This window comes from Rhagoletis pomonella, unplaced genomic scaffold (genome assembly GCF_013731165.1).
Source record: "Rhagoletis pomonella isolate Grant_MI unplaced genomic scaffold, Rhpom_1.0 Rhpom_scaffold_00002, whole genome shotgun sequence".
NCBI lineage: Eukaryota > Metazoa > Arthropoda > Insecta > Diptera > Tephritidae > Rhagoletis > Rhagoletis pomonella.
Window position 1 is genome coordinate 105,145,312 of NW_023458556.1, and position 13,767 is coordinate 105,159,078.

General features: G+C 41.3%; 1 protein-coding gene across 2 annotated transcripts in view; it reads right to left on the bottom strand.

Moving 5' to 3' along the window:
• Positions 1–3,691, bottom strand: part of LOC118734292 (autophagy protein 5) — an 87,277-nt gene extending 83,586 nt beyond the window's left edge. For both annotated transcript variants that reach the window (XM_036464005.1, XM_036464006.1), the window contains exons 1-2: positions 3,433–3,691; positions 3,282–3,378 (exon numbers count right to left, since the gene is read on the bottom strand). In XM_036464005.1, coding sequence (XP_036319898.1) covers positions 3,282–3,378; positions 3,433–3,588 — 253 coding nt within the window. In that variant the 5' untranslated portion in view covers positions 3,589–3,691. The remainder of the gene's footprint in view (positions 1–3,281; positions 3,379–3,432) is intronic.
• Between the last annotated feature and the right edge of the window lie 10,076 nt (positions 3,692–13,767).

Consider the following 13,767-nt stretch of genomic DNA (forward strand, 5'->3'; position numbering starts at 1 on the left):
ATTTTAATATTGAAAGTTTTTTTAAATAGCCCCGAGTCTTTGGGCTAAAGCTAGGCGCGAAGCCTAATACAAACCTTGGTTCGCTAGCGCCAACGTGCCAAAGCACCCAGTAGAGCACCCGTGCGGAACTAGCACGAAGGACAAGCAGCCTAATTAAGAGGGGACGCAACATGAGTACGCAGTCACAAAGGCCACACGGGCTCTAATGGTGTGCAGAAGACTGGCCGGCAAATCATGGGGATGCAGCCCCTATTTCCTAAGGTGGATGTACACCATGCTAGCCAGGCCAATAGCTACATATGGAGCGGTGGCGTGGTCCGAGAGGACCACTTTTAACAGTGAGAGCATCGCTCTCCAAACTCCAGCGGCTGGCGTGCGCATGTATAACGGGTGCCATGCGAACCTGCCCCACCGTTGCCCTGGAGGTCATTTTGGACCTGACGCCACTGCACATAGTTATAGAACAGATTGCCAAAAAAGCCCTCCTCAACTTCATAAGGCGGGCACTGGAAGAGGGAAAGTGATCTCGAGCAGATTGGTAGATGAAATTAGATCTAAGATCCCTATCTCCCAGCTCAACAGGGATGACATGAGTACAACGACAATCTTTGAAAAGAAATTCAGGATTCAACTAGGCAACAAAGCGACCTGGAATGAGACAATCTTAGAAAACATCTTCAAGGCTCACACCCCAAGGTGGTTCACCGATGGCTTAAAAACCGACGAAGGGATAGGAGCAGGAATATTTGGCCCAAGGGCTAAGATCTCCATCCCCCTGGGTAATTACCCCAGTATTTTTCAAGCGGAGGTTTACGCCATAAGTGCTTGTGCGGAAATAATTCTGCAGAGACAAGCAAGACTGCAACATATAGTTATCTGCAGCGACAGTCAGGCTGCATTAAAGGCCATATCACCATTAAATCACAAGTGGTATGGGAATGTGTAGCGAGATTAAACACCCTGGGGGAAAACAACGCACTACAACTGGTGTGGGTCCCGGGCCACAAAGGCATACAGGGAAACGAGGAGGCTGATACACTAGCAAGAGAGGCCGCAGCCACTCGACCCATTGCCCCTGAACCCTTCCTTGCATTGGGGCCTCATACAATCAAGGAGGAGTTAAGAGCAGAAGAACGATCCCAGGCGGGGTTGTTGTAGCCGCTACAACAACAACAGCAGAAGAACGAAGCCTAAGAAAAGCACTTTGGGAGAACACGCCTGGGCTAAGACAGGCGAAAGAACTTCTAGGAGGATATAACCCCAAAAGATCTAGGGAACTAATAACCCTTCCAAAGACTAACCTGAGATTCTTAACAGGAATGCTAACTGGGCACTGCAGACGGAGGGCCCATATGTATAACCTGGGGATCAGTGCAGGCGATTTGTGTCGGTACTGCGATGTGACACCAGAAACCCCACGGCATCTCCTATTGGAATGCGATGAGGTTGCGAGAAGAAGGCTAACTCAACTGGGAAGGATGTGGCCAGAGGCTACGCATATACACTCTCTACCTCCCTCGAAACTGCTCGGATTCATCAGAGCATTGGGATTGGACGATGTGTTGAGATGAGCTCCGAGGGCACAATAGACCTAAGGTCGTAGTGCATAGCCTCTAATAATCTATCTATCTATGACCACCATAACCAACGTAGTCTCCAAGCGAATGCGTGTCCTGAATTTATACGGTAGCAATTCATAGCAATTGCTTTGCATGTGGTTATGATTCATATTTGTGTCATCCTATATTTTGATCAAATCGATATTAAGTATTTCTAAGGAGCTCCGGGTTACCTAATGTTTGGATACTGTTATACTGCGGTATCCAAAGTACTTGTATATGCAGAGTTGCGATACATTGCAACCATATACATTGCATATTTTAAATATTGAATATATGTAGCAAAGAAAAATTTTTCTGAACTTTCCATTTTTAAAACACCAATGGTTACCATTAACAAACGAAGCATCAACATTGTTTCTGATGCGCTGATTGTTCTAGCGATACGTTTGGATAACTTTTCGGATGCGTTTCGGAAAAGTATACATTGTCATTATTTTGTAGTTCGGCGTTATGGAACATTATACTTTGTACCAGGGTTGTTACGAATATTATTCCAAAATAAAAGTCCTTTCCGGATAATAAACAAACCGCCTGTCCAAATTAAACAAATTTGGTATCACATGAAAGAGGACTGAAATAGCTTTTAAACAGAAATAACGAACGACCTCAATTTATATTTTTTTTTATAATTTAATACTAAAGAAATGCATATACCTGACAAGGTTTGTTCTATGGTAATTAATTAACATTTTTTGTTGAATTACTTTTCAATGTGGCTTTCCTCGTTTAGGTATTTCAGTTTTAAAGCTATTTAAGTCCTCTTTCATTTGATACCAAACTTGTTTAATTTGGATAAGCGGTTTGTTTATTATCCGGAAAATACTTTTATTTCGGAATAATATTCGCAACAACCCTGCTTTGTACATATGCAAAGCAACTGACGTTTTGGAAGTCAGCCTATTTTTGAAGAGTTCCGCTCAAACTTGGGTGCGCTAAATAAGCTGTCTGGGCGGTTGCGCTGGCAGGCATTGGAGTCTCTATAACTAAACAAACCTTGTTCTTTTTTTTGGAATAGACTTAAATATATTCGGAAATTTAGTTTTCTTTGATGTTGTTGTTGTTGTTGTTGTTGTAGCAGCATACAAATTCCCCAAAGACTTTTTGGGGAGTGTTGCTGGAGTGACAGTCCTTGGCCAGATATAAATCTGGGTCGTTCCGGTTACGTAGACCCGGCTGTCGTGGGAAGTTTTCTTTGATAAATGCACGTTTTGTCATAATACGATGTGGGTTTCCAGTTTATAGAACCACAAGCGTTAATTATGTACTTAACTATTGATTTATTCTAAATTAAGCATTGATACTATACTTAACCTACATTTTGTTCATAAATAACACAATTATATATATTTTATCCTAGACGATCTTTTTCTAGTCATGAGGCTGAATCCCCACAGTAGTGTTGCCGTGCGTGCAATGCGAAAACGCTGCACACAACCAAAAAGTACTCCTAAGGGATCAATTGGTGAAAAACTGCGAGGTTTATTACGGCATATACTGTGGTGCCGGTGTTTTTTTTTTCAAATAACTTTTTAATTATATAAAAATTTTAATTTCCGCTCTCGATTATTAGTGGCGTTGACGCGTCCCTCGATTTTTTTGTCAATTTTGGCCTGGTTCTGCTAATGTGCACTTTTACCACAAGAAGAATACTACACTTACCAATTGGATAATGCAATTTTAAGGGGATTCCATTGTAATCAAACCACACATTTCTGTCTTGTTCATGAGAAATATACCGGCTAAAATATTTTTTCACCTAGTGGTAAGAAAAATATATTTAAAAATATGCACTACTACTCCAATCTCTTACCTTATCTGTTACTAATGGTAAATAGCTTAACCGCGAAACCATTAAATAGAAATTCTCCGGTTGTTGTAAGCCAACAATTTCTTCAGAATCAGCCTGAAAACATATCGGTATTTGCCCCTCCCATATTAGTCGCAGAATTTCTCGATCATGAGACATTACAAAGGAAGAAATATCCTGTTTTCCAAAAAATATTTAATTCTACCAGTCCGTCAAAATAAACAATAAATTCACTATGAAGAACAGTCAAAACTATGCATGGGTAACACTGCGCGGCGCAATTACGTTAACACCGTAGCCGGAGTTGCCGCGCCAATACCAGTATATGGAAAGCGCCAGCGCCATTAACACCAACCAACACAATTCGCCTTTGAAAATTTACACGTACTTTGTTTTTGCTTTTTAGCGTTGAGAACGCAAATTTAAAGCTCTTACTCAAGAATGATGAGAATATCGTGGGATTTACTACATTCCTATCAATTAAATTTGGTTGGCGATACAAGCGTTGCTCAGCGCCGAAAATTATAGAAATAATAGACATGACACCACTGTATGGTGTACTACACTGTATGACGATGGGTACTGTAGTGACACTCAGATGGCACCGTGTTCAATTCAGTACACTGCACTAATGCGCTGAGTTAGTACGCTGACACCACAGGTGGCGCTGTCATTATTGAGCTAGCGCCAAAAAAATTGCGCTATTACCCATGGCTAGTCAAAATAGATATTAGTGGTATTCATCTAAACCGATAACTTTATCAAGCAGATAATCTTATAAGTTTACGCACTCTGTTACATGAACGACCCACACTCTCTTTTCGTTTACAATTGCGACAATAGTTGTGTTTTGTTTCGTTATAGAGCTCAGTATCACTAACTTTATACTACTAGCACGGGTATAAAGAAATTATAGAAACTACCTCACTAAATTGGAACCAATTATATTTACGAGATAATATCTATTTAAATAAATATACAAATAACATAAAGGCGATTAATTTTAACCAAGTTAGAAGAAACAATGGCAGAATGTCTGTTTGCGTATGAATTCATTTGTCACGGCTACCAAAACTTTGCGGCCAAATTATCAGCGAAACAAAACAAACAGGCGGGATAATAATTGAACCACATCTCTATCAGGATCAGATCGTTGTTGTTGAATTTGCGTGCAAAATTTGTATGCGGATCCCGATTATTGTGGAAGAAAACATAGCTAAAGTTGCGACAGAGTTGCATTGGCTTCAGTTTATCAAGTTTATTCAGAGAAATCGCTAAATAAATAAATCAGAAATGTGTAAACGTGTTTCCATACAAATTTTGACAGTTCATTTATAAGGTTTACACAATTATAAGTTTATACGGTTATAAGGTTTGATGAATACCCTTATTGTCCATAATAATCGATTTATCTGTTACACCCAGCAGGCAAGAATTCCAGCAGGCCAAGGCGAATTAACCCCACGTCTCCACCTCCTACTAAATTGTTGCGTTCCAACAGCAGTACGAATAGCAAGATTTCATGGCGAATTTATACAAGGTGGTAGCAAGAATACAACAAACAACAACCACATGTATTTTGTATCAGGGGCAAAATGTCAAAACTCAATTCGCCTCAAAGTGTACATGTATTTTGTTGGTGCTATTCAGGGGCATGCTGTCAAATCAGTAAAAGCAAAAACAAAATACATGTAAGGCGAAGGAAAGAAGAAGAAATCAGCTGATTGGACAACACCACCTTGTATAAATTCGCCTTGCATGATTTGATGGATTTTACCACGATGTACCCTACAAGAAAAGGACTTTTTTTCTGCCCTCTTCACTAACACACTAAAATATACACCAATACTCAGAAAACCATGTGTAAAAATAACATTAGGAAATACAATAAGTAGAAAAGAGACCTTCTAACACTGCTGGTAAAATTCCCATGTGAGGAAGGGAAGCATAGTGACATCTACACAAAAGAACTGGTCAGGTTTTTCATATTACCCCCGAATTTCTGATGAGGAAATTGCAGCATTATTGCATCAGCACTGACCGTCAGATGACCAGTCATTTGCCAGTAAGATTTCTTGTAGGGTAGGTAGACAGAGGTGGCGCAATCAGCAGTACCGCTACTTTGTTCTTGGCGAATTTGACAGAATCAGCTGTTCGTGTGACGTCATTTTAGCAAAATGTTTGTATGTATGCAGACATGTTTATATGTATGTATGTAATAAGTTCGTCTACAGTTGAATTTTGAATACCGTTGCGATTTGTGTGTGAATAAAGTTTTTTGATTCTTTTTCGACATTTTGTGTGGTTTTTTAATATTAAATTAAATTAAAATGAAGTGTAAGGTTGTTGTTGTTGTTGTAGCGGCTACAACAACCCCGCCCAGGACGGTTGGTATCTCAGTCGTTGTCGTCAAGTTCCACTAACGGCAACCCTAGGAAGCGTGCAGCTTCTGTGGGGTTTGTCCACAGGGACAAGGCCGTTAGGGTTGTCGGGTTTTCCGGGCATGCGAAGAGATGTTTCGAGTCATGTGGGGTCTCTCCGCATGCCGGACACTCATTCGGCACATCCTCATTCAACCTACTCAAGTAAGAGTTCAACCTGCTGCAGTAGCCGGAGCGAAGTTGTGCGAGTGTTGTGCGTGTCTCCCGAGGCAGATGAAGCTCCGTCTCGTCTATGTCCGGGGGTGGTATGCCTAGAACGGCATTCACAGGTCTAGAGTCTACATAACTCGAGACTGAGTCCCTGTGAATGCCGTTCAGGGCCTGTCTGTAAGCTGTCGGGTCCAGAGGTTGCTTAATGAACCTCTGGACTTCGTCCGTCAGTTCATATAGATGCCTCCTGACGTGCTTAGGCGAGGGCTCCTCTGCAAGCAGCTGTCTGCTTGGGTGGCCACTTCTGTGGCTCCCGATCAGGAACTGCTTGCAGAGCATTATATTATGCTCCTTTACAGGGAGCATTTGCGCCTCGCCGTGCAGGCGGTGTTCTGGCGACATCAGGAGGCATCCTGTCGCTGTCCTGAGTGCGGTGTTCTGTACAGTCTGTAGCTTCATCCACTGCGTCCTACTAGTCCCTGGCGACCACACTGGCGCTGCGTAGTTCAAAACCGGCCGGCCTATTACCTTGTATGTTGCCAGCAACGTTTCTTTGTCTTTGCCCCAAGTACTGCCGGCTAGCGACTTGAGGACCTTGTTGCGGCTCTGTACTTTATTGACAATAGCGGTTGAGTGCGCAGAGAAGGAGAGCAGGCTGTCGAAAGTTACTCCGAGTATTTTGGGGTTATTCACCGTCTGAATTGGTGTGTCATCGACGTGAATCCCCAGCGGTAGCCTGACCTCCTTCGTCCAGGTTGTGAACAGGGTCGCGGAGGATTTCGTAGGGGAGAGGGCTAGACACTTTGCAGTGAAGAAGCGAGAAAGTTCGGAGAGATAGCCGTTTACTTTCGAACACAGGTCATCAATTCCATTCCCAGTCGCCATGATCGAGCAATCGTCGGCATAAGAGACAATCGAGACTCCCTCTGGTGGTTGAGGGAGATTTGAAATGTAAAAGTTAAACAGTACGAGCTGCAGCAGCAATGATAGCCCTGCGGAACTTACGTTCACCGAGATGGACGTCGGTTGGTGTGGGGAGCGTTGTGAAGGTGTTTTCGGTAAACTCCGCGTAACCTTTCCAATCAGCTTTAGAAAAGTTGATATAGGTCCGGTGTTTGGCGGAGGCAAAGTCGGTTGGTTTATCTATCGAGATGACTATGGGTAGATGGTCTGATGCTAGAGTCAGCATAGGTCGCCACGTTATGCTGTTTATCAGACCAGCGCTGACTATTGTGATGTCTGGCGAGCTACTACAGTTACCCATAATCCTGGTGGGTGCGTCGTCGTTCATTGTGCAGAATGTCGAATCGTCTATCTGCTCAGCCAAGTCTGTTCCCCTACGATCGTTTGACAGGCTTGAGTGCCAAAGATCGTGGTGCGCATTAAAGTCACCTACTACCATACGGTTTTCACCTCTGAGGAGCGCACCTATATCAGGGTGGTATCCTGCCGGGCAGCAGGTGACAGGGGGTATGTATATGTTAAATATTTCGAGCTCGACATCGCCTGACCGGATAGCGATGCCCTGAAATTCTAGGGTGGTATCCCTGCGGTCGATGTCTGCTTCGATAAGACGATACTGCACGGTGTGGTGCGTGATGAACGCTAAGCCACCACCATTATCTCGCTCGCGATCTCGACGGTGCACGTTGTACCCGGTACAATTTAACAAAGTTGAATTGCTGTGCAACTTCGTCTCTTGGACCGCAGCTATCAATATACCATGCCGACACATGAAGACGGTTATCTCCTCAATCTTGCTCTGTAGCCCGTTGCAGTTAAATTGAAGGAGCTTCATGTGGTTCGGGAGACGTGTCGTGATGTGGGGTGTAAGTGAAGTGTATGTTCTTGCCGCCGTTGGCTGTGTGTGCTGCTGTGGTGATTGCCGCCCTGTGGTGGTGGTGGGGGGCGTCGCAATTGGGGTCTGCGACCGAGCAGCGCAACACGGGCCCTCGAAGTTCCCAGTCCAATCTCGCGTGGTACGCAGACCTGAGCATGCCCTAAAGTGGCACCAGCCAAGGCAGGTGTTGTACTTGACTGATGTCACATTACGGAATATCCTGGTCTGACATACCGTGCAGATTGTAGGGGGAACCAGGAGTTGTTGGCGGCGGCGTGTGGGTGGTGGTGCGGTTGTGTGTTTTATGTGGTCTGTAGTGGCTGTGGTACGGTCTGTGGTGTTATTATGTTGTTGTGTTGTGGTGACTGTGTGAGGCTGCTGTGTGAGTGTGTGGGGCTGCTCGGGCGGACTGTGGTTAGCCGTGGAGGCTGCTCTGTTTGAGCAACAGGGGGCCACGTACGACGTGGTCCACTGTCTATGTGTCCGTAGTCCCGAGCAGACTCTGAGGTGATTCCACCCCTCGCAGGCATTACACTTGACTGAGGTGGAGTTGTGGTTTAATCGTCTCCGGCATACATAGCAGGTGTATGTTTCTGGCCCTGGGTTTGACTCGATGCCAGCCCTGAGTAGGAGAATACGTACTGAATGTAGCCCTATGGACGGACAACTTCTGAGATACTTCGCCGACCTAAACGGGGTTAGATCAACGAAACAACAGCCCTTGGTCGGGTGAAACCCGAGTCATTCCGGTACGTAGAACCGGCTGTCGTGGGAATGATGAAGTGTAAGGTCCTACATTGTGGCAACGGAAACAATAACAAAGCTTCCAATTGCAGTTTTTTCGTATTTCCAACCGATGAGGCTGTTGCAAAAAAAGTGGGTTGAGTTCTGCCGGCAGGAAAAACCTTTCAACCCGAAAACCAGTGTAATTTGCGTGAAGCATTTCAGATTTTGAAATTTTGATGCAATTTAATATGGGTAAACATGCTTTATTGAATTTACTAGAATTTGTTCTAATAACTTGTTTAGGCTTTGCAAAAAACCGCTTACTCAAGCGCGGAGTCGTACCAACAATCCTTGGATGCGATAAATCTGGAGACAAATCTCCATCCAATGATAAGTTTGACATAGAGGAGTTACTGGAAAACTCTAATTGCGAAGGTGACAAAATTTATTACGTTTTAAAAATATTCTAAATTCTAGTGGTTCACTGCAGGCATTTTGTATGAATCCTATCAGGAAAGTCTGCCAATCAACCGTAGTGCTGATGCTGCTACATCGCCTACTCGCAACTTTTTTTATTACGACATTAGCCTGGCAGAAGTGGAAGTTTTGGAAACGGAAGTGTAAGTTGGGAAATTGAAAGATTGCATGTGTAAAAACTAAACATCAATTTATATTTTTATTACTTACCTTCAGAGAGGCATTAAAACGCGAGAATGCAAGCCTCCAAAAGGAAAACAAAACACAACGCACGGAAATCATGACATTAAAGCGGGAGGCCGACCACCAAAAAAAATAAACATGCGTGGGAATTGGAATCCTTGCAAAAACGTTTGGTCGAACTAGGTGATGAAATAAAAAATATGGAAGAAAAGCTGGCTGCCATATTTACAAAAGGCCAGATAGCAAAACTGAAGGCTGGATCGAAAAGGAGGAATTGGTCGGATGAGGACATCGCACAATCCATCAGATTATATGCTGCCAGTCCCAAGGCATATAGGCTTATGTATAAGCAGAACTTTCCGCTTCCTGCAGTCCGCACACTGCAATTTTGGGCCAAAAAACTGGACATTTCAAGAGGGCTAATACAACCAGTCTTCTGATTATTGGCTGCCGCTACACACATGGACGTGTCGCAGAAGATATGCGTTTTGAGTTTCGACGAAATTAAAGTTAGACTGTCTTACTGTTACGACGTTTCGTCGGACTCAACCCTTGCACCTGTCAATTATGTGCAAGAAGCTAAACATATATTTTCCAATATGAATTTGATAATGTACTTCTTATTTCAGGTCTTATGTCAAAGTGGAAGCAGCCAGTTTTTTATGATTTCGATCGTAAAATGTCTAGCGATGTTCTGGAAAGCATTTTGCAAAAAACCGTAGACTGTGGATACAACATTGTGGCGATTGTGTGCGACCTGGGAGGTACCAACAGAGGCCTCCTTAGTAATCTGTGCATAACAGAATAGAAGCCTTGGTAATTGTATACGGATTATAATAAATACTTTAAGTGGTTATTAAAACACATTTAATTTTTACAGGTTCCTTTTTAACGACCACAAAATTTTCGTTTTCGCAGACGTTCCACACTTGCTGAAATTGCTCCGAAATCATTTCCTTGATCAGGGTTTCTTAATCAATGGGAAAACCGTGAAAAAGGAAATCATTTTGGAGTTGCTGTCGTGTACCTCCACAGACTTGACAATAACGCACAAAATTTCAGCAAGCCATTTGAGCGTGGCTGGAGCTCACCGCCAAAAAGTGAAAACGGCTGCGAAACTTTTCTCACACACGGTGGCGCAGGCTTTAACCAGAGCAGCTAGTTTAGGTCATCTGGAACAACAAAATTGGAGAGAATGCTTCCAATTATTTAAAACAGAGCGTATTAGTATTAATACATATACCTGAAATTTAAATGTACTAGCAAATTGCATACTTTTCAGACAAATGACTGGTTCCATGTGTTGAACGTGCGAGTACCCCACGCTGATTTTCGTAAGCGATGCCATGCTTATGGTCTAGCCATCGAGGAGCAGGAAAAAATCTTAAACGAAATGACTGCTCTGGTACAAGATATGAGGGTGATTGGAAAGTATGGCCTGCTACTCTTTCAAAAAGGTTGCTTAGACATGTATTGAAAATATGAAAAACTAAATATTTTACCTTGAGACTGGTTTTCAAATGTTTAACTTGTTTGTACGATTTTTTCTTTCAGGAATCATACAAACCAATAACGCGTTGAGAATGATGTTCGAAGAGATTAAATCCCGCTTTGATGTCAAATACATTTTGACATATCGTCTGAATCAAGACGTGCTCGAAAACTTCTTCGGCGTTATTAGGTCAAAGGGAGGGTTACACGATCACCCAGATCAGCAGGAGGTCAAGTACCGGCTAAGACTTTATTTGTTAGGGCACAATAAAGGTGTCATATCCAACTATGCAAACGTGGAAGAGGATGAAACGCCTGATTTAGATGTAACAGAGCCACCCCTTATTACAGGTAATTGCAAATGTGATTCAGTTTATTCATATTAAACATTATTTTCATAGGCATTATGTTAACTAATTTAAATGCTGGTGCGGAACTATGGCCCGTTGAGGAAAGCGAATTCGAGGACTTGGAATTCGATGGTATTGAGCATTTAGCAGGGTATATATGCCACAAGCTACAAGACGACATTCCGAGCACTTCGTTTAGGAGCAGTGACAGTCAGTCATACTCCTGGGCGAATCACCTGAGTGAGGGCGGATTGTCAATCACCAGCACCAGTATGATGGACCAAATGCGACATCTACAGTCAGTATTTAAAGCAATGAACGAAGATGGCTTGCTCATTACAAATGATTTTGTAAAAAAACACATTGAGCATGCTTCGAATATTCATTGCGATATTAAAGTGAAAAAAAATTATTTTTCAGGGCAAGAATGTTCTTTAAAATAAAAAAATTAAATAAAGAACTAACTGAAAATGCCCACAAAAGAAAACGAAAACAAAAAAAATACTGACTTAGATACATTAGGTACCATCATACATGTACAATCTTAGGTAAAAATGTGGTAAGTTGGAAATTGCAAACATTTTTTAAAACTTAAATAAACCAATGGGCCGCATATAATGAACTAAAACCTAGCTATTGCTTTTGCTTACAATTTCACACCTTTACTTAAATTCATTTCAATAAATCGGGTAAAAGGTCTGTCATTTTAAGAAAAAGCATTTGCTTAGTTTTTATTGATAAGGCCCAATATCTCTGTTTTCTAGCATGGAACGTCACCCAGTAGCTAAAGCTGACATCGGGTCCTTACAAATGCCCAAGATGAAGGAAGCAATGATGCTAGGTAAGGGTATTAGTTTAATTTATCATCTATTATTTCTTATAAGAAATTAATTTATTCACAGCAAAACGCGGTTTCACATAAAGGCCCTTTTCAGGGCCGCCAACAAATAAAAAAAGAGATTATAAAAGTTTTTCCAAAGGCCCTTTTCAGGGCCGTAAACAAATAAAAAAAGAGATTATAAAAGTTTTTCCAAAGGCCCTTTTCAGGGCCGCAAACAAATAATCAAAGAGATTGCAAATGTATTTCCAAAAAACCCTTTTTAGGTTCGCAAATCAAATTAACAGGGATTAAAAATGTTATAATAATTCTAAAATATGGTTTTCAGTGACACAAAACAAATTAACCAGTAAATTATAATTTGAACAAGTCCTGCAGCAACAATAATCACAGTCCCAATTATTTTTTGAGAATTTTTCATTTCTCACACGCTCGGTGTCCATCACGTCCTTCACACTGCCTAGCAGGTGATTTTGATACCCTTAATTATTTTTTCAGACAATATGCATATTCGCATGCGTTGAACCGAGCAGTTAATAATCTAAATAAAGTAAAAACTACTTAAGGTTTTGTAAGTTAAAGCACATATTATATTACTTTATTTTAGTCGGATCCTTCAATACTGAATGCGAGCTACGGCACCTTCATCATTCATGCCACCATTGTTGTACTTACATTCTTCCACTCCACTGAAAATTGCCAGCTTGTGCTTATACATAAGAAGCCATGCTTTCCTGCGGCCAATCAACGCCTCACAACGACGTGTTTATTACTACATGTAGCGAGAATTATTAATTAGGAAGTGATTCCCATAAGCCTCAAGTTGGGCCACGCCAAGAAGAATTTATGAAAATGATGTCTTCCTCGCAAGCGCTGCGCTTTAATAACATGTTAACGCCACTCATATATTTGTTAATATCTATACATATAATACAATTGTAACAGGTCGATGTCTGTACATTATAGATATTAAAGAAAAATTAATGTGGGGGGTCTTTTTTTAGAGCACCAGAAGCCAAATCAACCATTTTTAGAATTTTTGTCTGTCTGTCTGTCTGTCTGTCGGTCTGTCTGTCTGTCTGTCTGTCTGTCTGTATGTTTGTTCGCGCATCACTCGAAAACGAATGCATGGATTTGAATGCAGTTTCCACCGATGTATTGCTAGAGGTCTAACTTAAAATTTAGGAAGAAAAAAAATTAGAGAGTTGCCACCTGTTTGAAAATTGGAGTTTAAGTAAATTGATAAGAAAAAATGAATATTGCAATATGGGCGTCAAAAGAAAGAGAATGAAGAAGGCTTACAGCCAAAAATATTTTTTTAGAGTTGCCACCTGTTTAAAAATTTACATTAAATTTAATTTATAAGATAAGTTGAATATTGCAATATGGGTATCAAACTGAAAGGGTTTAGGAAATTATATTGCCGAAAATATTTTTAGGGGGAGCTGCCACCTGTTTGAGAAATTGTATTGTATTAAATTGATAAAATAAATGAAATCTATATCTACATCTATAAATCTATACATATAATAAAATTGTAACAGGTCGATGTCTGTACATTATAGATATTAAAGAAAAATTAATGTGAGGGGGGTCTTTATTAGAGCACCAGAAGCCAAATCAACCATTTTTAGATTTTTTGTCTGTCTGTCTGTTTGTCTGTCTGTATGTTTGTTCGCGCATCACTCGAAAACGAATGCATGGATTTGAATGCAGTTTTCACCGATGTATTGCTAGAGGTCTAACTTAAAATATAGGAAGAAAAAAATTAGAGAGTTGCCACCTGTTTGAAAATTGGAGTTTAAGTAAATTGATAAGAAAAAATGAATATTGCAATATGGG